Raw genomic sequence first — 26150 nt, 5'->3', positions numbered from 1 at the left:
CATAGTCCCCCAGTTGTAATAAAGCCCACCATAATGCCCCTGGTAGTAATAATTCTCTTTATAATGTGTGACAGTAGAAAAACGCCCCCTTATAATGTGCGCCAGTACAAAAAATCCCCCGTTGTGTTAGTAAAAAAACAAAAAACATCTCTTAGTGCCCCCAGTAGAGTCAATGTTCCCAGAGTACCTTCATGTGTTCCAATGACCCATACTGTGTGCCACTAGAAAAAAAAACTTAGTGGACCCCAGTTGAGCTTAGGTGCCCCCTAGTGCCCCTATAATTTGTGCCAGTATAAAATACTCCTATATTCTGCCCCCAGAAGATTCCCCATAGTGCTCCTCCGCCGTCCCCATAGTGTCCTCCATAATGTGCCAGTATAAAATGCCCCTATAGACTGCCACACATAGATGCCCCCATAATGCTTCTCTCCCCCCTTTGCCATAGTGTCACCAAAATGGGTGCCAGTATTAAATGCCCCTATATAATGCCCCCATAGTGCTCTTCTCCCCCACTTCTCCATAGTGTCCCCCCATAATGCGTGCCAGTAAATAGGGCCCCCAGTAAATGCCCCCATAGTGCTCCTTTACCCCCCACTTCTCCATAGAGCCCCCCATAATGAGTGCCAGTATATAGGGCCCCCAGTAGATGCCCCCATAGTGCTCCTTTCACTCTTCTCCATAGTTCCCCCCATAATGTGCAAGTATATAGGGCCCCCATAATGTGCTAGTATATAGGGCCCCCATAGTGCTTCCCCGCCTCTCCATAGTGCCCCCCCATATTGTGCCAGTTTATAGGGCCCTCATAGTGCTTCCCCTCTTCTCCATAGTGCCCCCCCATATTGTGCCAGTATATAGGGCCCCCATAATGCTTCCCCCTCTTCTTCATAGTGCTTCCCCTCTTCTCCATAGTGGCCCCCATAGTGCTTCGCCTCTTCCCCATAGTGCTTCCCCTCTTCTCCATAGTACCCCTCTATATTGTGCCAGTTTATAGGTCCCCCACCCCCCTTCTTGCCATAGTATACTATAAATAATAAAAACAATAAACACATATACTTACCTTATGCTGCTGTCAGTGATGCCATGCAGGCCTCTTTCGGCCTGTGTCCTGCTCTGTACGGCTCAGGCGGCCATGCACCGCCTGCAGCGGCCTCTGATAGGCTACAGGCCTACTGCCTGTAGCCTATCAGAGAAACAGGCAAGGGAGACGCCTCTCCCATGCTCCTCTGCACCATGGGGACAGCGATACAGATGAATATGGAGAAGAGCGATTCCACAATGGAAGCGCTCATCTCCACTCCTGCTGCCTCCGGACAAAAAGGGCCCCCCTCCGGCGCTGGGCCCATGTCTTGGTCCCATGTTCATATGTGCCCGCATTGCTGAGAAAAATTATGATTTAATATATGCAAATGATCATCTAGGAGCAACGGGGGCGTTGCCATTACACCTAGAGGCTCTGCTCTCTCTTCAATTGCATGGCTAAATAAAAAAAAAATACTTCTCTGCGAAAGAAAACAGCTGCATCATATGGTGGGGTGATCCCAGGGGAACAGGGGGAGGGGAGGAAACCCACTCACCTTAGAAGGTTGTGGAAGGCAGACACAGTGCTGTAACAAGCATCAGAGTGTGATAGGCACTGGCTGCAACTTGGCCTTCACAGTGGGCAGTAGTAGTATGCCATCAATCTGGTACAAAGGTAAAAATAAAAAAAGGTGCCCAAGAGCTGCCAGAATAACAAAATTATAACATTTATTGACAATTGTTAAAAAACAAGAATTAATTAATAAAAGGCAACACGTTTCGATGCAGGACTTGCATCTTCGTCAGGCCAAAAATAAAAAATAAATTTTTTCATGACAAAATTACACATACCCTTTAAATGCTGAGCAACTGATGACCTCTGCTCCGTTTGCTTTTTTTATATTGTGGCATAAGCCCTGTCACATTATATGTCATGTTATCACAAGAATGGACACATACCGTACCTGCCTTCCACAATATCAACACATTTATCTCATGCAGCTTGAATCAATTAAAGCTCATCCTTTTACACTCTGGACATTCCGGAAGAGAAGATGAAGAAGACCAAGCCTTTGTACAAAAAAATGCTGGGGCCCAAAGAAAATGCACTTTAAAAATAAATGGTGTTTCCCAGGCAATTTGTATGTTCCAGTTTGAGTATGGTTTGGGAAGGGGGGGGGCAAAGTTCTGCAGACTACTGCCGAGATTTGGACTGACAGAACTTAGTAGGTTTATAAAGTGATCCTCAAGATCAACTGTGTCCTTCATGAGAAGAAAGCCACACACGACTCTCCTGGAAAACTGTACAAAAGCTTCTAGGTACTTCTCTTGCAGCGTCAGACTAGCCCACCAGAGTACCAGATAATCCTCCGATGGGACCAGGCTCTGATACCTTAGTGGGGCCCATTAGTCCAGAGGAAAAATAAACATTTGGAGCTGCTTTTGGACACAATTGCCACTAGGTTCTATTTCCTCTAATCAAAACCTATTTGACTTCATTGCTGATATAGGGGTTGGCCCCCGAGATTAATTTCCTGTGATGGGCCCATGGAACCCCAGGCCAACCCTGTTCTTTTCAATACGCATCCTGCCACAGAGTACAGTTCAGGAAGCCTTAGGAGGTTAATGAGTCCATCAACCCAATAACTATGATGCGCCAAAGTACTAAACAAAAAGACACTTAATAAAAATGTATGGATCTGTCAACAGCTGCATGTTGACCGTTTTCAAGTAGCTACAAGAGTAAAAGCAAAAATATCGGAATAACAAACAGAAAAGAAGACTAGTTGCGTCTAAAATATTCATGTTTATATATGTTACGTATCGGTTTTTTTTACTCATTATTTGCTGTTACAGCATATTTTCTAGATTGTGGCACCATATGGTTATAATTACCACTGTGCAGTTTATTCCAGCAAGAATGTCTGAAATGCGCTAATACACAGATCATCATCAGTGTTGTCCTATTAGTATTCTGCAGGGGATCATCTTTATGAAATGATATGATGACTCTAACTTACCTTTAAAGGGGTTGTCTCATCACAAATAACCCTTTTAATATTGAAGCCACCAATGTTTTTGCCAGGGAAAGATGTGACCAGCTATAAATGCAGCTACTCAAATGAATATATGTGAACACACCTGGTCTTATACAGCGGTGTCCTCAGTGGAGAACCCTACTTTGTGATGTCCACCTGCCAGTATTGTAATGGCTTGCTCTTTAATGGTGTAAACTCTCTAGAAGACCACCTGTTTCAAGAGACCACCCTTTACCTAGACCAAATTTTCCTGTGATAGATTTTTAGTTTTACATCTTCTGTCTATATTGTCCTGCTCCTTGTGAAGACCACCCCATACAAGACCATTTTTCATTACAATTTTCAGTGGTTGCCTCAAAGAGGTTTCACTGTCTTAGGGCTCATGCACAATCCACAGCTGCTTTTGCGCTCCGCAAATTGTAGATCTGCAAAACACACATACTGCAGATAGCTGGAACTTATGAATAAACGAGCGACTGGCTTGATCCCAAACTAAGACGCTTATAGGTGAGCCCTATAATACCCTAAGAGCTCTCCCTGACTGCTATGCACATGCAAGGGTCTCGATGGTAGACGATTGCATGCCCACGTACCCAAGTCTGTGTGACACCTGAAAACCCTATAATAGTGAGGGGACACGACCACCGGCTCCCTGCACTTAATACGGATGGAGTCAGGGTCACCTAGAATCAATCCAGCAAGGAAACACAATAAAGTAAGTGACATTTGTCTAAATAAGTGACACCTGGCAGAAGGAAAGGAGATGAGAAAGTGAAACCAAAACAAAGAACATCATACAAGAGGTAGAGAAGAACGTCTGCCAGACCTTCTCACAGAACTGGCGGTGACAGTACCCCTCCCTCTACGGGTGGACTCCGGACATTTAGAGCCCACCTTCTCAGGATGAGACCTATGGAAAGCCCTGATGAGACGAGTGGCCTTAATGTCCACCACTGGGACCCACATCCTCTCCTCAGGACCATAACCCTCCCAATGAATGAGGTACTAAAGAGAACCGCGGATAATGCGAGTATCCACAATCCTAGAGACCTGAAATTCAAGATTACAATTAACAATAATCGGAGGAGGAGGCAAAGAGGGTTGGACATAAGGTTTTAATAGGGACTTGTGAAAAACATTATGGATCTTCCAAGTCTGAGGAAGATCAAGACAGAAGGCAACGGGATTGATGACGGACAAGATCTTGTAAGGCCCAATAAACTTAGGACCCAACTTCCAGGAGGGAACCTTCAGTTTGATATTCTTTGTAGACAACCACACCAGATCACTCACATTCAGGTCCGGGCCAGGCACATGTCTCTTATCCGCCACACGCTTATATCTCTCACTCATCCTCTTCAGATTACCCTGAATCTTTTGCCAAATAAATGACAAAGACGAGGAAAATCAGGATAAAGAGCAGAGACGACCACCCCTTCAGCCAAAATGGGACCCAGGTCTTCAAAGTTCCCCCCTCCTGGAAAACAATGTGACAGGGCATCCGCCTTCACATTTTTAACCCCAGGGTAGAACATAACAACAAAATTAAACCTAGAAAAGAACAAAGACCATCTGGCCTGTCTCGGGTTCAGACGCTTGGCCGATTCCAAGTAGGCCAGATTCTTATGGTCGGTAAACACAGTAATAGGGTGTCTGGCTCCCTCTAACCAATGGCGCCATTCCTCAAAAGCTAATTTGATGGCCAACAACTCCCTATCTCCCACATCGTAATTTCTCTCTGCAGAGGATAGTTTCCTTGAGAAAAAGGCACACGGTCGCCATTTGGCAGGAGAGGGACCCTGAGATAAGACCGCACCCACACCCACCTCAGAAGCATCCACCTCAACAATAAAATGTAGAGAGACATCAGGTTGTACCAAAATGGGAGCGGAAGCAAAACTCTCTTTAATACTAGAAAAGTCTTTAAGCGCATCTACTGACAACGAGGAAAAATCCACCCCCTTTTTAGTCATATCAGTGAGTGGCTTAACAACAGAGGAATAATTCAAAATGAACTTTCTGTAATAATTGGCAAAAACCGCATCAGCGCCTTCTGATTCTCAGGAAACTCCCAATCAAGCACAGCGCGGACCTTCTCAGGGTCCATCCGAAAACCAGAAGCGGAGAGAAGAAAACCAAGAAATTGAATCTCCGGAACCGCAAGCACACATTTTTCCAGTTTAGCGTACAATTTATTCTCCTTCAGAATCAGCAAGACCTGACATAGGTGGTCCCGATGAGTCTTGAAATCAGGAGAGAAAATCAAAATGTCATCTAGATACGCCAGTACAAATTTCCCCATTAAATGATAAAAAATGTTGTTCACAAAATGTTGGAAGACGGCCGGAGCATTCATCAAACCAAAGGGCATAACCAAATTCTCGAAATGACCCTCAGGGGTATTGAAGGCCATCTTCCATTCGTCCCCTTCCCTGACCCTGACTAGGTTGTATGCCCCTCTTAAATCCAACTTAGAAAAAACTTTAGCCCCCAACAATCTGGTTAAACAGGTCCGGGATCAGAGGAAGTGGATATGGGTCACGAATCGTGATATGATTCAGCTCCCTGAAATCCAGACAAGGTCTTAAAGAAGCATCTTTTTTTCTTAACAAAAAAAAAACAGCAACAGGTGACTTCGAGGGTCGGATGTGTCCCTTTCTCAGGCTCTCAGAGATATAAGTACGCATAGCGACCCTTTCAGGTTGGGGGAGAGTGTATAGTCGTGATTTTGGCAGCTTGGCGCCTGGGATGAGATTAATAGGGCAGTCGTACTCCCGGTGAGGGGGCAACTCCTGGACACCACTCGGAAAACACATCCGAAAATTCAGAGAGAAAAGATGGCACAGTCTTGGTAGAAACCTCTGAAAGAGATGCCGTGAAGCAATTCTCTCTGCTAAACTCACTCCAAACATTTATTTGCCTTGCTTGCCAATCAATGGTGGGGTTATGTTTAGTGAGCCAGGGTAGCCCCAACACTAGAGGAGTAGGTAATCTGCTTAAGACAAAACATGACATATCCTCAACATGAGCATCACCCACAGTCAAACGGATATTGTGAACTATGCCCTTTAACGATCTTTGAGAAAGTGGAGCGGAATCGATAGCAAAAACAGGTATATCTTTTTCCAAAGTGCATACCTGGAAACCATGCGTTGTTGCAAATTGACTATCAATGAGATTGACAGCTGCTCCACTATCTACAAAAATCTCACAAACAATGTTCTTGCTGTCTAGCGCCACCCTGGCAGGTAGGAGAAAACGGGAACTACAAGCAAATGGCAAACCTTCAATTTCCGCATCAACCTTGCTAATAGTAGCAAATGGAAAGGTTTTAGAGGGGTTTTTTTGTTTTGTTTTGTTTTTATTACCCTCAGAAAACTTCATGAATCTCCTAGAGGGGCAAACATTAGCTAAATGATTTATACCCCCACAACAGAAACAAACCCTCCTCTGAGAGCTGAATCCTCTACTATCAGAGGCAAGCAAACCCAGCTGCATGGCCTCCTCCTCAGAGGGGATTGAGACAGACTGAGACCCCTGCGCACTGAATGAGACAGCCCCACTGTCCTTGGGCTGAATATGACAGGAAAGAGTAGTCTCCTCTCTCTCTCTCTAAGATGCCTGTCAATACGAACAGCTAGAGACATGGCTGACTGTAACGACGCTGGTCTCTCATGAAAAGCGAATGCATCTTTCAATCTTTCCGAAAGACCATGGCAAAATTGACTTTGGAGTGCAGCATCATTCCAACCAGTATCAGCTGCCCATCTCCGAAATTCAGAACAATATATCTCTGTGGAGTGTTTACCCTGGCATAAAAAACGCAGTTTAGATTCAGCCAGAGCAATACGATCCGGGTCATCATATATCTGCCCCAGGGCTACAAAAAAATTAATCCACCAATCGGAGGGGCCGTGCCCCCACCGGCAGCGGAAAGACTAAGCGTTATCCCTGAGCAGCGAGATGATGATCCCCACCCTCTGCTCCTCATCACCAGAGGAATGGTGAAGTAGGCGAAAACAAAGCGAACAAAATTCTCACTACCCGGAGAATGTATCCGGAAGCGAGATCTTGGGCTCGGAACAAACTCCATGAACGCCAGCAGAACCGGTCACCTGAAACTGAGACACAGTTTTACGGAGATCTGCTACCTCCAGCGAAAGACCTTGCATGCGGTCAATCAAGGCTGAAACCGGATCCATGCTTAAAATGGTTATGGCGGTTTATAATGTCACGGGTGAAGTTTGCAGATAGCTGGAACTTATGAATAAACGAGCGACTGGCTAGATCCCAAACTAAGGAGCTTATAGGTGAGCCCTATAAAACCCTAAGAGCTCTCCCTGACTGCTATGCACATGCAAGGGTATCGATGGTAGACGATTGCATGCCCACGTACCTAAGTCTGTGTGACACCTGAAAACCCTATAATAGTGAGGGGACACGACCACCGGCTCCCTGCACTTAATACGGACGGAGTCAGGGTCACCTAGAATCAATCCAGCAAGGAAACACAATAAAGTAAAGGACTTATCTGAGCAAACAGCAGAAGCAGCCTCCAGCAGTGAACACTTCATCCAGGAAGTAGTATAAACCGCAAAGTGAGGCAGTATGGGAGGGAATATAAAGAAAGATGATTTGTCTAAATAAGTGACACCTGGCAGAAGGAAAGGAGATGAGAAAGTGAAACCAAAACAAAGAACATCATACAAGAGGTAGAGAAGAACGTCTGCCAGACCTTCTCACAGAACTGGCTGTGACACCGGCCGTGTGCATGCCGCATTTTGCGGAATGGAATGTCCGACCCATAATAGAACTGCCGTAGCCTTGTCTGCAATGAAAGACAAGAATAGGACATGTTCTATATTTTTGCGGAACTGTCCGCATCTTTTGGGGCCCCACTGAAAGGACTGGGTCTACATCCGACCCACAAAAATGCAGATCGGATGCAGACAAAAAATACGTTCATGGGCATGAGCCCTTAGAAAGATGTTAGAGTCTACTACATTAATGCATGTAGCTGCGAGTTGAAAGTATGCTAAAACCAGCAGAATTTAGTTTTTCAGTATGGGTCATTATGAAACTGAGGCGGTATCATGTAAGATAGGAGGAAACCGCTGATTTGTGTACGTGCCAGCCCTGTCTGGTTCTTCATAGCATCATGAACGGCATGCTATAATGAAGATGAGGTCATGTAAATTAAATAGTGATGACATGTATGGTGAATTGATCAGTGGGAAGAGTGTGATATGCATCTCAATTTACAGTGCTTGTGACTTCTTCTTAATTTAATAATGAGGAATATTATACACTGTAGTCCCATGATGAAGGATTGGAGGTCTTATGTGTCTTCAAGTGTGAATCTCTGATTTACTTCTCTAGAGGTATGGTCCAGTGTCCACGAAGAAAGGAATGATAAGCCTCTGTGACTTTTTCTAATTCTTTATAATGCTTTCTAGTGGTTTGGTAATTACATTTCCCAGAGCTTGGTTACTAGCACTATATACAGTGGCTGCACACATGCATTGAAAGCAGACCAATGCCATAGGTTTAGACATGTACAAAATTAAATCCATATCCTACTATACATTTAGCAGGATAGTCTGGTGAGCAAACTCCCCCTCCCCCTTCCTTGGTATCAGGTAACATAATGACAAAGGGTTGTCTTTAATGTTAATGCTTTTGAGGGCAGTTTTTGCCCCAAGCATAATAGATGATGTGCAATGGACATTGCCAACATGAGGAGTCTTTGACTTGACTACACAGCTCATGGATGGCTCAGTATTGGACCAACACAGGGACTACCATCAATCCAAAGCTCTTTAGCTGAGGAATGAGGACATATGCACTCTTTTTAGTAGACCTATGGTCATACATTGATCCCTTGAATATTTAAAGTAAAGGTATACCTCTAGACAACTCCTGGCACATTTTCGAGATATGTCAGAAGATAAAACTAGTGAGAGTCTGTGCTTTGAGTCCCCTATTTTCAGGCTCTCTGCCTCTGTTATCGGAGTTTCCCCCTTATTTTCATAGGGTTTTAGTGCTCATGTCCTTTCTCTGCACACATCACAATGACTGCATCAATGTTGTTGATGGAAAGAGTGATGGACAGGTTGCAAATGCCACACACTCGGACCCCATTAAATCTTGGACTTGCTCTTTGAGAAAATACTACATCTAAATCTACTTCCCTGGATATGACATGATAAAAAGGCTTGGGTTTGAGAAACTAAGCCTGTATTCAAGTGTGCTAATCCATTCTTGGATGACAGTGACACAAAGTTGAAAGTGGTGCTCGTAAGGAACACATAAATGAAACGGTTCCTACTTCATGCATGGATTCAGTCCAGTCCAAAAACTTGGCATCGGTGTACAAGTGGTTTCTATATAAAGCAAGAGACAATGCAAGGCACAGATCTAGCAAGGTTGTGAACTTGTGATTATACTGAACTTTGAAACAATACAGATGTTTTCCAGTAGCAATGGTTTATCTTGCAAATTTGCATTGTAGAAACAAGTGGATACACAGACATGCAAAGAAGGAGATTTCTAGGAAAATGTCCTGCACAGAGGGCCCGTTTACCACCAAGAGGATGAATACATCTCTGAAACATTCAGTGTACCATTACTCACTGATTCAAATGTCCTTTCAGCAGAATCCCTATTTAAAAGTTATCATTAAAGACGACCCCTTTAATATGAGAGTCACAGCTGCAAGAGGCCAATGGCTGCTGCTCCCATTGATGATCCATTTCCTCCAGAACAAGGTCCATATGTCCTATGGAGAGGAGTTGTTGAGATGAGATATGCAAATCACCACAGCACGTGACTATATAATCTTCCAGTGTCTACTATGAGCATGTGAGTTGCAAGGTCTGATAAAATCTTAAGCAGGCAAGGGTTACAATATTACCTGTGCAGCAAGAACCTGTGGAGCCAGGTGTGCAGGGTCAGCATTTCAAGCAGGTGGTGTAGGGAATCTTCTGGACAACTCTTCACAGCAGGTCACCTCAACCATCTTTGACAAAGTTCATGTCTTAAGCCTTTTTCACACGTCAGTGTTCCACGGACGTGTGCTGTTCGCGTTCTCCACAGACAGCACACGTCCCCATTTATTTTAATGTATGTATTCACACACCAGTGTTTTAGCGCGGTCCGTGGGTCCGTTTTTTTATGCACGGATACATGTACTATTTCACTGATCATTAGGAAGAGATGCTTTGAAAATTATTTTTCAGCTGTTCAGTGTCAGTGAAACACGGATGACACACGGATCCTTCACGGACAGCTTCACAGATGCATCACTGACCACCTTCTCACGGATTTGAGCACGGACACAGACGTGTGAATGAGGCTTTATGCAACTACTAATGGATACGTCATCATATATTTGGAAAATTTATAGACGAGTAATATTGCAGAAAATAATGACATGTGGAATGTTTACAGGTATGCTCACCTGAGCACCTTATCTATAAGGGTCTATTCACACGTCCGCAATTTCGTTCCGCATCCGGAATTGCGGACCCACATTCATTTCTATGGGGCAGCACGATGTGCTGCCCGGATCCGGAGTTGCGGATCCGCACTTCCGGGTCCGCAATTCCAATCCCGAAAAATATAGAACATGTCCTATTCTTGTCCACAATTGCGGACAAGTATAGGCATTTTCTATTAAGTGCCGGCGATGTGCGGTCCGTGGATCCGCAAAACACACACGGACGTGTGAATGGACCCTAAATGCCAAGAAAAGTGAGGCTTAAAGGGAATCTGTCAGCAGATTTGTACCTATGAAACTTAGCAGCTAAAGGCATCTGTGGTGGTTTCATGTTCAGATGTGCCCGCACTGCTGAGAAAAATGGCTTCCTCTGCCAGCCACTTCCTTTTGCTTGAGAGTGCCCAGTTCTTACAGAAGGAGAGGAAGCAGAAGGAGTAAGGGTACACAGAGTTGCTTAGGTCCACCCTCACTGCTCTTAACCACTAATTTGCATATGGCTGAAAAGTATATTCCTTAGGCTACATTCACACGACCGTATGTGTTTTGCGGTCCACAAATTGCAGATCCGCAATAAAAACGGATGACGTCCATATGGCATCCGTTTTTTTTGCGGATACATTGTAAAAATGCCTATCCTTGTCTTCAAAACTGACATACTACGGAATGGACATAAGGATGCGGATAGCACACGGTGTGCTCGCCGCATTTTTTTTTTTGCAGACCCATTGAAATGAATAGGTCTGCATCCTAGCCGCTAAAAAAAATGCAACGGACGCAGAAACAAAATACGTTTGTGTGAATGTAGCCTTATATTCAGCTGAGCTAGCCCTGCAAGTCATTGTGCCTGGTGAATTTCCTGGTGACAGACTCCCTTTAAGATCTCCTATTAAGGGCTTGTAAACATGACCGCGCCGTGTTTTGCAGTCCGCAAATTGCGGATCCGCAAAACACGGATGCCGCCCATGTGTCTTCCGCAATTTACGGACGGCCCTTTATAGAAATGCCTATTCTTGTCCGAAAAACGCCTATTCTTGTCCGCGGGGCCACGGAACGGAGCAACGGATGCGGACAGCACACAGAGTGCTGTCCGCATCTTTTGCGGCCCCGTTGAAGTGAATAAGCCCTCTCCCGAGCCCCAAAAAATGCAGCTCGGATGCGGAACCAAACCACGGACGTGTGAATGAGGCCTTAGGCTCCATTCACACGTCCGCAACGTGTTTTGCGGATACACGGAGCCGCGGAGCCGCAAAACACGGAAAGTGGCAATGTGCGTTCCGCATTTTGCGGACCGCACATTGCTGGCACTAATAGAATATGCCTGTTCTTGTCCGCAATTGCGGACAAGAATAGGACATGTTCTATTTTTTTGCGGAACGGAAGTGCGGACCTGGAAGTGCGGATCCGCAATTCCGTGTCCGGGCAGCACATCATGCTGCCCCATAGGAATGAATGGGTCCGCAATTTCGTTCCGCAAAATGCAGAACGAAATTGCGGACGTGTGAATGGAGCCTTAGGCCTCTTTCACACGGGCGTTGCGGGAAAATGTGCGGATGCGTTGCGTTACAAAACATTGTAATGCGTTTTGCACTCGCGTGAGAAAAATCGCGCATGTTTGGTACCCAAACCCGAACTTCTTCACAGAAGTTCGGGCTTGGGTTCGGTGTTGTGTAGGTGTTATTATTTTCCCTTATAACATGGTTATAAGGGAAAATAATAGCATTCTGAATACAGAATGCTTAGTAGGTGATCAATTGAGGGTTAAAAAAAAAAAAAAAATTAACTCACCTTCTCCTCTTGTTCGCGTAGTTCCCGGTCTCTTCTTTACTTCTTTAATGATGAGCTGTGGGCTAAAGGACCTTTGGTGACGTCAGATCACATGCTCCAATCACATGGTACATCACCGTGGTGATGGACCATGTGATTGGAGCATGTGATCTGACGTCACCACAGGTCCTAGCCGGTAGTTCATCATTAAAGAAGTAAAGAAGAGACCGGGAACTACGCGAACAAGAGGAGAAGGTGAGTTAATTTTTTATTTTTTTTTTAACCCTCAATTGATCACCTACTATGCATTCTGTATTCGGAATGCTATTATTTTCCCTTATAACCATGTTATAAGGGAAAATAATACAGTGAATAGACTGACACCTAGCAACCATGCGTGAAAATCGCACCACTTGCGGATGCTTGCGATTTTCACGCAACCCCATTCACTTCTATGGGGCCTGCGTTGTGTGAAAAACGCAGAATATAGAGCATGCTGCGATTTTCACGCAACGCACAAGTGATGCGTGAAAATCACCGCTCATGTGAACAGCCCCATAGAAATGAATGGGTCGGTATTCAGTGCGGGTGCAATGCGTTCACCTCACGCATCGCATCCGCGCGGAATACTCGCCCGTGTGAAAGGGGCCTTACTGATATTCTGCTGTTTAACCTACTTAAAGGGAACCTGTCATGTGGATATTTGATTATAATCTAACTAATTATATACAATCATTAACTACTAAAAAGTGCCTTAGATGTATTCACTTACTGGTGTGACAGATGGTTACCTCATATTATACACACAAAGATGCCGCATGCTAATGAGCTGATTGGAGTCCGGTGTGATGTCATTGAGTCCATATACAGTGCTTACATGGCTCTGTAGCACACCTATACAGGATTGTAATGGTACCTTTGTTCTTTTCTTTAGACTTGCACAAGTAGGAAAAACGAAGTTTAATTCATATGCAAATGTGCACTCGCAAGTGCCCAGGGGCGGCGTTCAGTGTGTAGGTGCCCAGGGGCGGCGTTCAGTGTGTAGGTGCCCAGGGGCGGCGTTCAGTGTGTAGGTGCCCAGGGGCGGCGTTCAGTGTGTAGGTGCCCAGGCTGCTCTGCCTTCCTTTCACTTTACTCCTCCCCAGTCTCTGCCTTCGCCCGCCCTCCAAGTCTCTTGCCTCATCGATAGGGCAAAGGCAGAGACTGGGGATGTCACGAGGGTATCAAGAGCCACGTCTGACTCCGTTATACCCGGGGTCAGGAAGTCGCAGCGGGTGGCTGCGCGCTCTATATCTAAAGATCACGTTGTTTCTTAGTGATTGTTTTCTGTGTTTGCCTTGCTATCCTTTTTGTCTCACTCAGGGATCCGTAGCTTCTCCTCCTCAGCTGTTTCTTGTCTGCCACTCCCTACCTCCTTATATTCTCCCCTCACACTTCTCTAGTTGCCAGTTATAGAGCTTCCTGCCTGGACATCTATACTGACCCACTGGAGTTGTGAAACCTGGTTGTCGTTCCAGAGTGCTACCCTCCGGATCCCTGTTGGGCTTATTGTTGTCTCCTGTTGTCGCCCATCTGGGATTATATGTTGAGTCTGTGTTGTCTGTCCTCCCCTTGGTGTTTTCCCTTAGAGCTAGTGGTGCGGACTAGTGTTCCCATCGCCCTGTTCACTATCTAGGGCTCAGCTCAGGGAAAGCCAGGGCTTTAGGCACGTGATCGGCGTACGGGTGAGGAACCCGTCTAGGGACGTCAGGGCAGCCAGGTGCCAGCCGCCAGGTGAGTCAGGGGTCACCATCTTCCCTCTCACTTGGGCAGGGCCTTCCTCGTTCCCTCCCTCTGTGTCACGTATGTGATAGCCACGCCGACCGTGATAGGGGAGGAGTAAAGTGAAAAGAAGGCAGAGCAGCCTGGGCACCTACACACTGAACGCCGCCCCTGGGCACCTACACACTGAACGCCGCCCCTGGGCACCTACACACTGAACGCCGCCCCTGGGCACTTGCGAGTGCTCATTTGCATATGAATTAAACTTCGTTTTTCCTACTTGTGCAAGTCTAAAGAAAAGAACAAAGGTACCATTACAATCCTGTATAGGTGTGCTACAGAGCCATGTAAGCACTGTATATGGCCATATGGAGGTGACAGACTCCCTTTAATTAACAGCTATAGCCACTCCCCTGCCCACCTGCTGCTGATTCATATGGAAAATAACTGTCATTCAGCAGCAGGTGGGCGGGGAGAGTCAGGAGCTCATGAATATTCAGGACTCATCATTATCAGCTGGAGCTTTTCAATACAAGATGTTGGCAGATTGACTGGGTCAATTAAAGAAAGTGACCCAGCATTTTGCTAAGAGAATCAGTCACTTATTTATGTTGCCCTTAGTTAGGACACCATAAAACTGGTGACAGGTTCCCTTTAAAGCAATCTTCCAGTCAGGAGGTAGAAAATAATGATATGTAAGTACTAACAGTGGATGCTTACCGGCTATTTCTTTTACACAGTCCATACTCTTTGGCTGCTTTTTAGCTCAGCCTCATTAGGACAAAGCTGTGATATGTAACTACAGTGGCTTCAGGGGGGGTAGTCTGAGACACCCCCCCCCCTGTCTAATAACTGGATAATTGTACAGCGAAAAATATACTTATAATGTTACACATGTAGTGGGTCAAATGAGCCTTAGGCCCCATTCACACGACCATATTTATGGTCCGCATCCAATCCGTTCCGTAGTCCTCCCAAAAAGATAGAACCTGTCCTATTCTTCTCCGTTTTGAAAACAAGAATAGGCATTGTTACAATGGATCCGCCCAAAAAAATGGATGCAACACGGACGTCACACAGGCGTCATCCGTTTTTTATGCCGACTGCAAAATATATACACCTGTGTGAATGCACCCTTAGTAAGTGGAGCCTGGAAGACCCCTTTAAAGCAACCCTGTACAAATAATAATATAAACTATGCTCATTGATGTTCCAGTTTGGTTGCTAGGGGCAACTAAGCCAGTTCTACTTTACACCAGTTTTATAAATCACCCCCACAAGTTGTATTCTCAAAAGTTGAGTTAGGTAACTTCAGATGGGGTAATGTAACTCAAAATTGTCTTCCTTGTCTTCCTCGGTGCAGCTTCTTCTTTGGTAGTTATGCTCTTGCAGTTGCAAACAACCATAAAATTGTCACTTTCGCAAGTTCTAGGCCAAGGTCAGTAGCATATGGCCATAAAATGGCAAGTTGTTGGCAGTACAGTGACCCAAGCCTTAGATTGCCATAGAACTGTATAGTAATATAAATTTTGTTCTGTTGAACCACTAGGGTCTACTTGTTGCCTCCTATAAGAGATACAAGAAATCAATATTTTACAAAAATAATAACCTTTATCCCTAAACAGTTCTGGTCAGGCATAGATTTTTATATAGGAAAGCACTAATGTGCATGTACAGGTATGTCCATAATCACTGTGTCACAGATATACCAGTAACAAAAACATGGAGTTAAAAAGTTGAGGGGAAGTTTTGTCAAAAAAAGTCCTGTGGTAGCCCCAACCTAAAAGCGCCTTTCAAAGGGAAGTTTCTGTAGTCTCAGCCTAAGGCCCCTTTCACACGGGCAAGTATTCCGTGCGGGTGCAATGCGTGAGGTGAACGCATTGCACCCGCACTGAATCCTGACCCATTCATTTCAATAGGGCTGTGCACATGAGCAATGTTTGTAACAATGCCTATCCTTGTCCACAAAATAGACAAGAATAGGACATGCTCTATATTTTTTGCTGTGCTACGGAATGGCCATACAGATGCGGACAGTGTGCTGTCCGAATTTTTGGCGGACCCATTGAAATTAATCGGTCTTCATCCAATCCGCAAAAAAAACAGAACGGACATGGAAACAAAATACGTTTGTGTGCATGTAGCCTAAGGCCTCCTGCACATGATCATATCCGTTTTGCGCAAACCATGGATCCTGCAACATACGGCTACCAGCCATGTGTATTCCACACTTTTCTCGGCCCACATTGTAGAAATGCCTATTCTGTCTGCAAAACAGACAAGAGTAGGGCATGTTCTATCATTTGCGGCACGCAGCACAGAAGCGGACAGCGCACAAATGACATCCATGTGCTGTCTGCATTTTTTTACGGCCCCATAGAGATATATTGGTCCGCGTGCGATCCACAAAAAATGCGGATTGGATACGAAACAAAAATACAGTCAAAGTAAAGTCTTTAACGCCCATCTCCAGATTGATGTAAAGAATGTATATCAAATATATCTAAATGACGGATATGTACGTTTATAATGACACTGCCATGGCCTAAATAGATGAAGTCTGAAGACTATTGCTATAATTTATTACCGGCGGCATGTGCCTTTTATAATAAACCAATGGTAGAGGTGACACAACTACCTGAGAGAATACATGTCATTGTCTCTGTTCTCAAATGTATGCAAATGTTATTTTTATTTCTTTTTTTTAGCAAATGTTAATGACATGGAAATGGAAGAAGGAATGGCATTTACTATAGGTCAGTATAATCCCTATACTATATGTTACTATATCATTGAAAATGTCACCATAATCATGACATAATTCCTGCATCATGATAAAAAGATGATATATATGTAGGGCTTATGCACATCTGGGAAACCGCAAAACACGCATACCGGCCGTGTGGATTACGCATTTTGAGGAACAGAATTGAACAGTCCTATCCTTGTTAATAAGGCCTCTTTCACACTACCGTTTTTTTTTCCGTCTTGCGGGCCCTTTTTTGCGTTCTGTATATGGTCCGTATACGGAACCATTCAATGGTTTCGCAAAAAAAATGGAATGTACTCCGTATGCATTCCGTTTCCGTTTTTCCGTTCCATCCAAATCACGTTCCGTGGCTCCATTCAAGTCAATAGGTCCGCAAAAAAAAACGGAACACATACGGAAATGCATCCGTATGTCTTCCATATCCGTTCCGTTTTTTGAAAATGTTATGCCCAGCCCAATTTTTTCTATGTAATTACTGTATACTGTATATGCCATACGGAAAAACGTAACGGATACGGAAGACATACAGATGCATTTCCGAATGTGTTTCGTTTTTTTTGCGGACCCATTGACTTGAATGGAGCCACAGAACGTGATTTGCGGGCAATAATAGGACACGTTCTATCTGTCAACGGAAATACGGAAACGGAATGCATACGGAGTACATTCCAGTTTTTTTGCGGAACCATTGAAATGAATGGTTCCGTATACGGAACGCAAAAAACGGCCCGCAAAATAGAAAAAAAAAACGGCAGTGTTAGAGGCCTTAAACCTCTTTCACATGGGCGTTGCGGGAAAAGGTCCGGGTGCGTTGCAGGAACATGCACGATTTTTACGCGCGAGTGCAAAACATTGTAATGCGTTTTGCAGGCGCGTGAGAAAAATCGGCATGTTTGGTACCCCAACCCGAACTTCTTCACAGAAGTTCGGGCTTGGGATCGGTGTTCTGTAGATTGTATTATTTTCCCTTATAACATGGTTATAAGGGAAAATAATAGCATTCTGAATACAGAATGCATAGTACAATAGCGCTGGAGGGGTTAAAAAAAATTAAAAATGATTTAACTCACCTTAATCCACTTGATCGCGCAGCCGGCATCTCTTCTGTCGTCTTCTTTGCTGTGTGCAGGAAAAGGACCTGTGGTGACGTCACTCCGGTCATCACATGGTCCGTCACATGATCTTTTACCATGGTGATGGATCATGTGATGACCGGAGTGACGTCACCACAGGTCCTTTTCCTGCACACAGCAAAGAAGAAGACAGAAGAGAAGCCGGGCTGCGCGATCAAGTGGATTAAGGCGAGTTAAATTTTTATTAATTTTTTTTAACCCCTCCAGTGCTATTGTACTAAGCATTCTGTATTAAGAATGCTATTATTTTCCCTTATAACCATGTTATAAGGGAAAATAATAATGATCGGGTCTCCATCTTGATCGTCTCCTAGCAACCGTGCGTGAAAATCGCACTGCATCCGCACTTGCTTGCGGATGCTTGCGATTTTCACGCAGCCCCATTCACTTCTATGGGGCCTGCGTTGCGTGGAAAACACACAATATAGAGCTTGCTTCGATTTTCACGCAACGCACAAGTGATGCGTGAAAATCACCGCTCGTGTGCGCAGCCCCATAGAAATGAATGCGTCAGGATTCAGTGCGGGTGCAATGCGTTTTCCGCAAAACACGGACAGCAGCATTGTGTGTTCCGCATTTTGCGGACCGCACATCGCCGGCACTAATAGAATATGCCTGTTCTTGTCCGCAATTGCGGACAAGAATAGGACATGTTCTATTTTTTTCGGGAACGGAATTGCGGACCCGGAAGTGCAGGTCTGCAATTCCGTGTCCGTGCTGCCCCATAGAAATGAATGGGTCCGCAATTCCGTTCCGCAAAAGGCGGAACTAAATTGCGGACGTGTGAATGGACCCTTAGTGCATTGCAGTCCACCTGCAGCCTAAAATCATCCGTGTTTGTTTGAATAATTTGGAAAATAATCCTGTTCCCCTGGTGCAATCTGTGTCTCCAGAAATCCCTGCCCTGTGCTCCTCACAGCACATCTTGCAGCAGGTATCCTCTCATCAAGCGCCCAGCCCCTAAAGATGGCACAGCTGTGAGCATTTACCAGGGGGGCAATCACCACCCTTGATCCCTGCGACCTCTAACACTGGGCTAACAGCTGCTTGTGTCCTGTTTACTTCATCATTAACCTCTAGGCTAAATATAGCCAACCTGTGGCTCTCCAGCTGCTGGGGGGACTACAAGTGCCAGCGTGGTGTCTGCCCTCCTTGCATCACTGTGGATCCCTCCAGCTGCCCTGGTGTTCTATAGGCGATGTTCCAGTCCAGACAGACGATTGATTTCATCTGGATACATGGGGGGAGTAGTCCCCCTGAATGCTGATGATTGGAGTGTTAATCCCCGGTGCCTGCTTGTCATTTGCATCCTTCATATATAGGTTCTGAATGAGTTAACCAAGCAGAAGAGTTTTAACCCCAGTGTGGCTGCTTAGCTCCTATCCTCCTCCACAAAGCTTTTTTTTTTTTTTTTATAGAAATTAAACCTATTTTCTTAATTTCAGAACCTATTATTATGGAAGGGGCTCCTGACTTTAAGATCCTCAAGGACAAATGGACGGCGGTGTCAGTGGATAAGAAAAGGTGGCTTCATTGTGTTAACCATTTAGCTCCCGGATAACGGACTACACATGCTTTATATTGTTGTCCAGCGTGCATGGTCGTTTATGTCTGTTGCGTTTTTTTATTTGCGTTTTTTCACCTCTGTTGTGTATTTTATTTTTTTAGATCAGCCCAGTTTGAGCACACAATTGTCATCGCTTCCAAAGGGGCTGAAATCTTGACGAAACTGGACGAAGAATTGGACTGAGCTTGTCGCAGGATGGATGCATATGTCATATGTCAAATAAAGAAAAAAATGACTAACATTGTGTCTGATAGAATTCATGTGCAAAATGATTCTGTCGCTTCTGCACACTCCATATACATCGTTATAGGACCAATAGGTTTTCTATATTTATACAACCTCCAGATCCTACCTGCAAAACTGCACTTTAGGGCTCATGTACACCAACGTATTTTCTTTACGCTTCCGTTTATTTTTTTGCGAACCGTATGTGGAACCATTCACTTCAATGGGTCCGCAAAAACAACGGAAGGTACTCCGTGTGCATTCCATTTCTGTTCCACAAAAAAGTAGTGCATTTCCTATTATTGTCCGCAAATCACGGTCCGAGGCCCCACTCAAGTCAATTGGTCCACAAAAAATACGGAACGCACACGGAACACATCCGTATGTCATCCGTATTTCATCCGTATTTTGCGGATCCATACTGTAGAAATGCTATGCCCAGCCTATATCGCTCATGTGTTTTGTGATTAATAAGTTACTGTTTCTGTTTCCAATCCGCAAAAAAAGGATCGCATACGGAAACCATACGGATATGTTTTGTGGAATAACGGAACAGAAGAGGACTTAAGGCCTCTTTCACATGACCGTTTTTTTTTTTCTGTTTACGGAACCTTTCATTTCAATGGTTCCGCAAAAAAAAAGGAATGTACTCCATATGCATTCCATTTCTGTATTTCCGTTCTGTTGAAAGATAGAACATGTCCTATTATTGCCCGCAAATCACGTTCCGTGGCTCTATTCAAGTCAATGGGTCCTCAAAAAAAACGGAACACATACGGAAATGGATCCGTATGTCTTCCGTATCCGTTCCGTTTTTGCGGAACCATCTATTGAAAATGTTATGCCCAGCCCAATTTTTTCTATGTAATTACTGTATACTGTACATGGCATACGGAAAAATGGGATAGAAACGGAAACAAAAAACGGAACAATGGATCCGTGAAAAACGGACCGCAAAATACTGAAAAAGCCATATGGCCTCATACACACGACCGTATGGCTTTTTCAGTATTTTGCGGTTCCCAAAAAACACGGATGACGTCCGTGTGCATTCAGATTTTTGCGGAACGGAACAGCTGGCCCCTGATACAACAGTACTATCCTTGTCCGTTATGCGGACAATAATAGGACATGTTCTATATTTGAACGGAATGGAAAAACGGAAATATGGAAACGGAAGGCATATGGAGTACATTCCATTTTTTTGCGGATCCATTTAAATGAATGGTTCCGTATACGGTGCGTACTGAACACAAAAAAAAACGGAACGTAAACTGAAAGAAAAAAAGGAACAAGGGATCAGTGAAAAACGGACCGCAAAACAACAACGGTTGTGTGCATGAGCCCTTATTCTAAAGTGCCAATTAAAGGCGGCAGTGAGATAGGTTTTGTATAAAAGAGAATAAAAGAATGATTTTCCTAGAGCTATGGAAATATATGTGCATATATGTATAATACATAGAGCGATGTAGCAGAGCTGAGTCTGTGTTATGACATCATAGGAAATCTATTTATGTATAGAGAGAGAGATCTGGATGGATAGATAGATAGATAGATAGATAGATAGATATGAGATAGATAGATAGATAGATAGATAGATATGAGATAGATAGATATGAGATAGATAGATATGAGATAGATAGATAGATAGATAGATAGATAGATAGATAGATAGATATGAGATAGATAGATATGAGATAGATAGATAGATAGATAGATAGATATGAGATAGATAGATATGAGATAGATAGATATGAGATAGATAGATAGATAGATAGATAGATATGAGATAGATAGATAGATATGAGATAGATAGATAGATATGAGATAGATAGATAGATAGATATGAGATAGATAGATATGAGATAGATAGATATGAGATAGATAGATAGATATGAGATAGATAGATAGATATGAGATAGATAGATAGATATGAGAGAGATAGATAGATAGATAGATATGAGATAGATAGATAGATAGATATGAGATAGATAGATAGATAGATATGAGATAGATAGATAGATAGATAGATAGATATGAGATAGATAGATAGATAGATATGAGATAGATAGATAGATATGAGATAGATAGATAGATAGATATGAGATAGATAGATATGAGATAGATAGATAGATAGATATGAGATAGATAGATATGAGATAGATAGATAGATATGAGATAGATAGATAGATAGATATGAGATAGATAGATAGATAGATAGATATGAGATAGATATTAGATAGATAGATAGATTTACCAGACATTTTACATGTAATGTGAAGTATGTGCAGTGGCAGCATAGTGTCTATTTCCTGCAAACCCAGGAAGAAATACAATAAATATATATTTTGGAAAATTAAAAACTAGGTGTAAAATTGGAGCCCAGAGTGGAGCAGATAGAAAGCAGGAGTGTGACCGGCGGCCGCCTGTAATGTGTAATTAGGCAGCTACTAATCAGCCTGGCGGAATGTAAGCGCTGTAATCTGCTATTCACATTGTGCTGCCACAGACCATAACCCTTCTCTGGGACACAGTCCAACAGCAAGAAGAGCCGCATCTGCCACAGCAAGGAAACACATTGTGCACATCACAGTGTAATGCTGCCCAATGGGGTTATTTCCATAAAGAGTTATGGTCATTTAGGTATAATGATGCCCCTGAGACCCCTACACAGTACAGTGCGAGGACCCAGCGACCACATCTCTATATGTCTAGACCTGACAAATCACATGGAACTTGTGTAGGACTGAAGGGATTTATCACATTGCACATTTTTATCAGGCAGAAGTTCACTTATAATATTGACTTTATAAGATGCATTTCATTATACCCTGTCATATCACTGGATTGTAGTGTAGTCTCATCCAAGACAATAGTATGCTGGTTAGTATATTGTGCTGGGTGACTGCATATATTTTCATCTACGTTTATCCTCCCTCCATTGCCTTCCAAATTATCTTTCCAACGTCAGTATCAATCTGTGAGCTAATGTATGATAGATAGATAGATAGATATTATAGATAGATATTATAGATAGATAGATGCATATTAGATAGATGGAGGCATAGATAACTATTATAGATAGATTATTATAGATCGATATTATAGATTATAATTATAGATAGATATTATAGATAGATTATAATTAGATCGATAAAAAAAGGTATAAATATAGGAATGCAGAAAACAAATATATCACCTGCTTTTGCCTTAGTTTAACCATTTGTGGTGATAAATTATTGTAAAATGCAGTGAAGAGCATATATAGGTTATCTATAGATAATCCATATAATTACAGGGACGATATTGTTTTTGTCTTCCAAATATTATTATTAGTAGTAGTAGTAGTAGTAGTAGTAGTAGTAGTAGTAGTAGTAGTAGTAGTAGTAGTAGTAGTGGCAATGCTAGCAGTAGTAGTTGTGTCACTCTGTGGTCCAGCCAGGTCCCTGTGTGCACAGGTTGCTATGTACCAAGCAGTCATCATTTATCTTAAGACTGGAGGATTTGTACCCACTGCTGCGGTAACAAGCTGTTCCTGCTGTAATTACCTGGAGGTGTTTCGAATTATTATTATTATACACATTTAAAAACTTAATTAAAACGGGGCTAATACAGGGAAATGTGTGTACACAACAAGCTGAGCTCTTACAATGACTTTCATGTGTTCTGAATGTAGTTTGGTGGGGCTCACCGACTGTAGTAGAAGGACAGGATACTGCAGGGCATGCTGAGACTTGTGGTCCCCTGCATTGGCGGAAATAGGTAGGGGAGAGGGGCAAAAAGATTTACATTCACTGCTTTATTTTGTTCTATTTTTTTACAATATGGCTAAATAGAGATAGATATTAAGATAGATACGAGATACATAGATATGATAGATATTTGACAAAATTATATATTAGATAAATGATATATTAGATAGAGTTATAAATAGATGATTGATAGGTGAATGGATCACACATACAGTTGATTAATGTCCATTTGCTCAGGATAGATAACCCAGTACTAGTTGTGCTTCCTCCTGGCATTGTGAGGAGTCTTCTGTATTTGGCAGAGCTGTTAGATGAGACAGGTTAATCATTTCAGTCATTACTCGGGGATGATTTCATAGAAAAAAGGTAATAATGTTGGTATCACATGTCACTCCCTATGGCACCTTAAAATAGATCCTTGGTGGTGGGGGGGTGCCAGCCATGATAGACACAGGAGTGACCAGCTGATAGTTATCTAATACACAGAATACCTGCCGCCCTCAAATCCAAACTCATTAACCCCTTCCTGTCGAGGTGCACTCCTTTTCTCTTTGTATAGGAAGCAGCAGAATTGCCTGGAGCTGGTTCTACCTGTTCCCAGTGATTTGTGGCCAATCCAGCTCTGACTGTATACATTAATGTGTCCGTCCTGGTGACACCTAGTCTTTACAATGCCAGGTTCCAGCTGTATGTGTTATCAGGCAGACAGAGTGCAGTTTAAAGATAAAGATTGAATTATTAGGATATCAATATCCCCCAAGTGTGGTGTGATCAGATGGCCTGAGCCCATTATTACAGTGTGATAGCAGAGCCTGGAGGAGGTTCACCTAAGGCCGGATCACATCCCAGGCTGGTTAATAGTGAAAGGCAGCATGTTGCTATTATTGTTAAATATATGGCTAATTATGCGTATGAAAATTAAACATCAGTGTTATGCTAATGAGGCCGTTCAGCTGGGGAGCAGAGCACTTGAGACTGCTATTTAATCAAATGAATCAGAAAGGGATATACAGCTGCACATTGTACAGTCACCGGCAGCACTGCCTTATCAGGGGAAGAATCATTAGCAAAGCTCACTAATTACCCTACAAAGTCATGGGGATTCTCCCTGGGCTTCCTACACCAGGACAGGGATATACAGGTGAGCCATACCTACAGGAGCCACCTCAATGTACAGCCTGCCTTTTCGGGTTTAATACTATTCTTTATTTTATAGAGAACATGAATAGCTATAGTTATATTATATATCAGGATGTCATATACAGAGATGCTTTCCTGTATGTATGTGTATATATATATATATATATATATATATATATTATTTCTGGTTTAACCTAGGATCCATGTATCAGTTATAATAACCAGTCTATAGCACTATTGCTGGTAATAGATTAATACTTGCATATATAAACCACAATCAATCCATGTATAACACTACTACTACTACTAATTGTATATAAGAACCAAAAACAATCTATGAATACTAATAATACAAATAATTACATATATCAATCACATCCAAGCAATTTATAGTCCTAATAATAATTATACATAAGAATCAATACCTACACTACTACTACTAACTATATATATATATATATATATATATATATATATATATATACACATAAACCAAGAACAATCCATGTATACTAACTAATAATAATTGTATATATAAGCCAAACAAAAAAATCTATGAATACTAATAAAAATAATTGCATATATAAACCACATCCAATCTAGACTACTACTGAATATATATATATATATATATATATATATACCAAAAACAATCTATACTACCACTAATACTATACAACTAATAATTATTATTATTATTTTGTTATTATAAAGAACAACAAATGTAGTAATAATAATAATAATGATGATGATAAATAACAATATATAATACAGCAGCCAGATATACTGTGTACCATGTGCACCTGTATGTATAGAAATTGCATGCATTATAATAGCAGCTGATGATGTTTATAATAGTGCCCCCCTCCCCCCTCGCACTCACACTGCCCTACTCTCTTGCACAGATGTGGAGGGAGGTTTGAGGCACCAGTCCTGGTCTGGTCCCAGTCAGTGATGCAGTGTGCCTCATATTTACAGGATGTGACAGCTTTTCTCACTGTACAGAATTATCCTCCTTGTCTGAAATCACAAATTGAGTGGAAAAGTGTGGCGTGTGGGAGTTTCCTCATTGGGTCTATACTGAACAGCCAACCTGGGGCAATTGTAAACTATGAGAGTTGGGAACAGAAAGCCTCGGGTGCTGCGTGTGCTGATCTCACTGGTGTGCACTGGTGTGTGCCGCTCTATTCCACAGCCCGGGCCACTGGGAAGTCTCCTCTCTGCTCCTTCCACACACACACTCCCCTTCTTCCTGCACTTGCCCGCGGACGCGCCTTAGCCAATCACAGCTCTCCGATTCAGCCAGCCGTCCAATGGGCAGCGCCGCCTCCTGAATATGCAAAGCGGGCTGAGTCAAAGCTCTCGGGCGAGTTTGAGCAGCTCTTCACAGCCTCGCGCTTAGGACTTTTTTTTTCCCTTTTTTCCCCCAAAGAGACAAAACTCCATTTTCTTATGAATGGAAAGTGAAAAAATCCCTTCTGCTT

At 43.0% G+C, this 26150-nt stretch overlaps 1 protein-coding gene across 1 annotated transcript in view; it reads left to right on the top strand.

Annotated features, from left to right (window-relative positions):
- The window catches only part of METAP1D (methionyl aminopeptidase type 1D, mitochondrial), a 169503-nt gene extending 149694 nt beyond the window's left edge, over positions 1-19809 (top strand). The window contains exons 8-10 of the mRNA XM_040441220.1: positions 16788-16835; positions 19428-19506; positions 19651-19809. Coding sequence (XP_040297154.1) covers positions 16788-16835; positions 19428-19506; positions 19651-19732 — 209 coding nt within the window. The 3' untranslated portion in view covers positions 19733-19809. The remainder of the gene's footprint in view (positions 1-16787; positions 16836-19427; positions 19507-19650) is intronic.
- The last annotated feature ends 6341 nt before the right edge of the window (positions 19810-26150 follow it).

Source organism: Bufo bufo, chromosome 7 (assembly GCF_905171765.1).
Source record: "Bufo bufo chromosome 7, aBufBuf1.1, whole genome shotgun sequence".
Lineage (NCBI taxonomy): Eukaryota > Metazoa > Chordata > Amphibia > Anura > Bufonidae > Bufo > Bufo bufo.
This window is presented reverse-complemented; position numbering and strand designations above follow the sequence as displayed.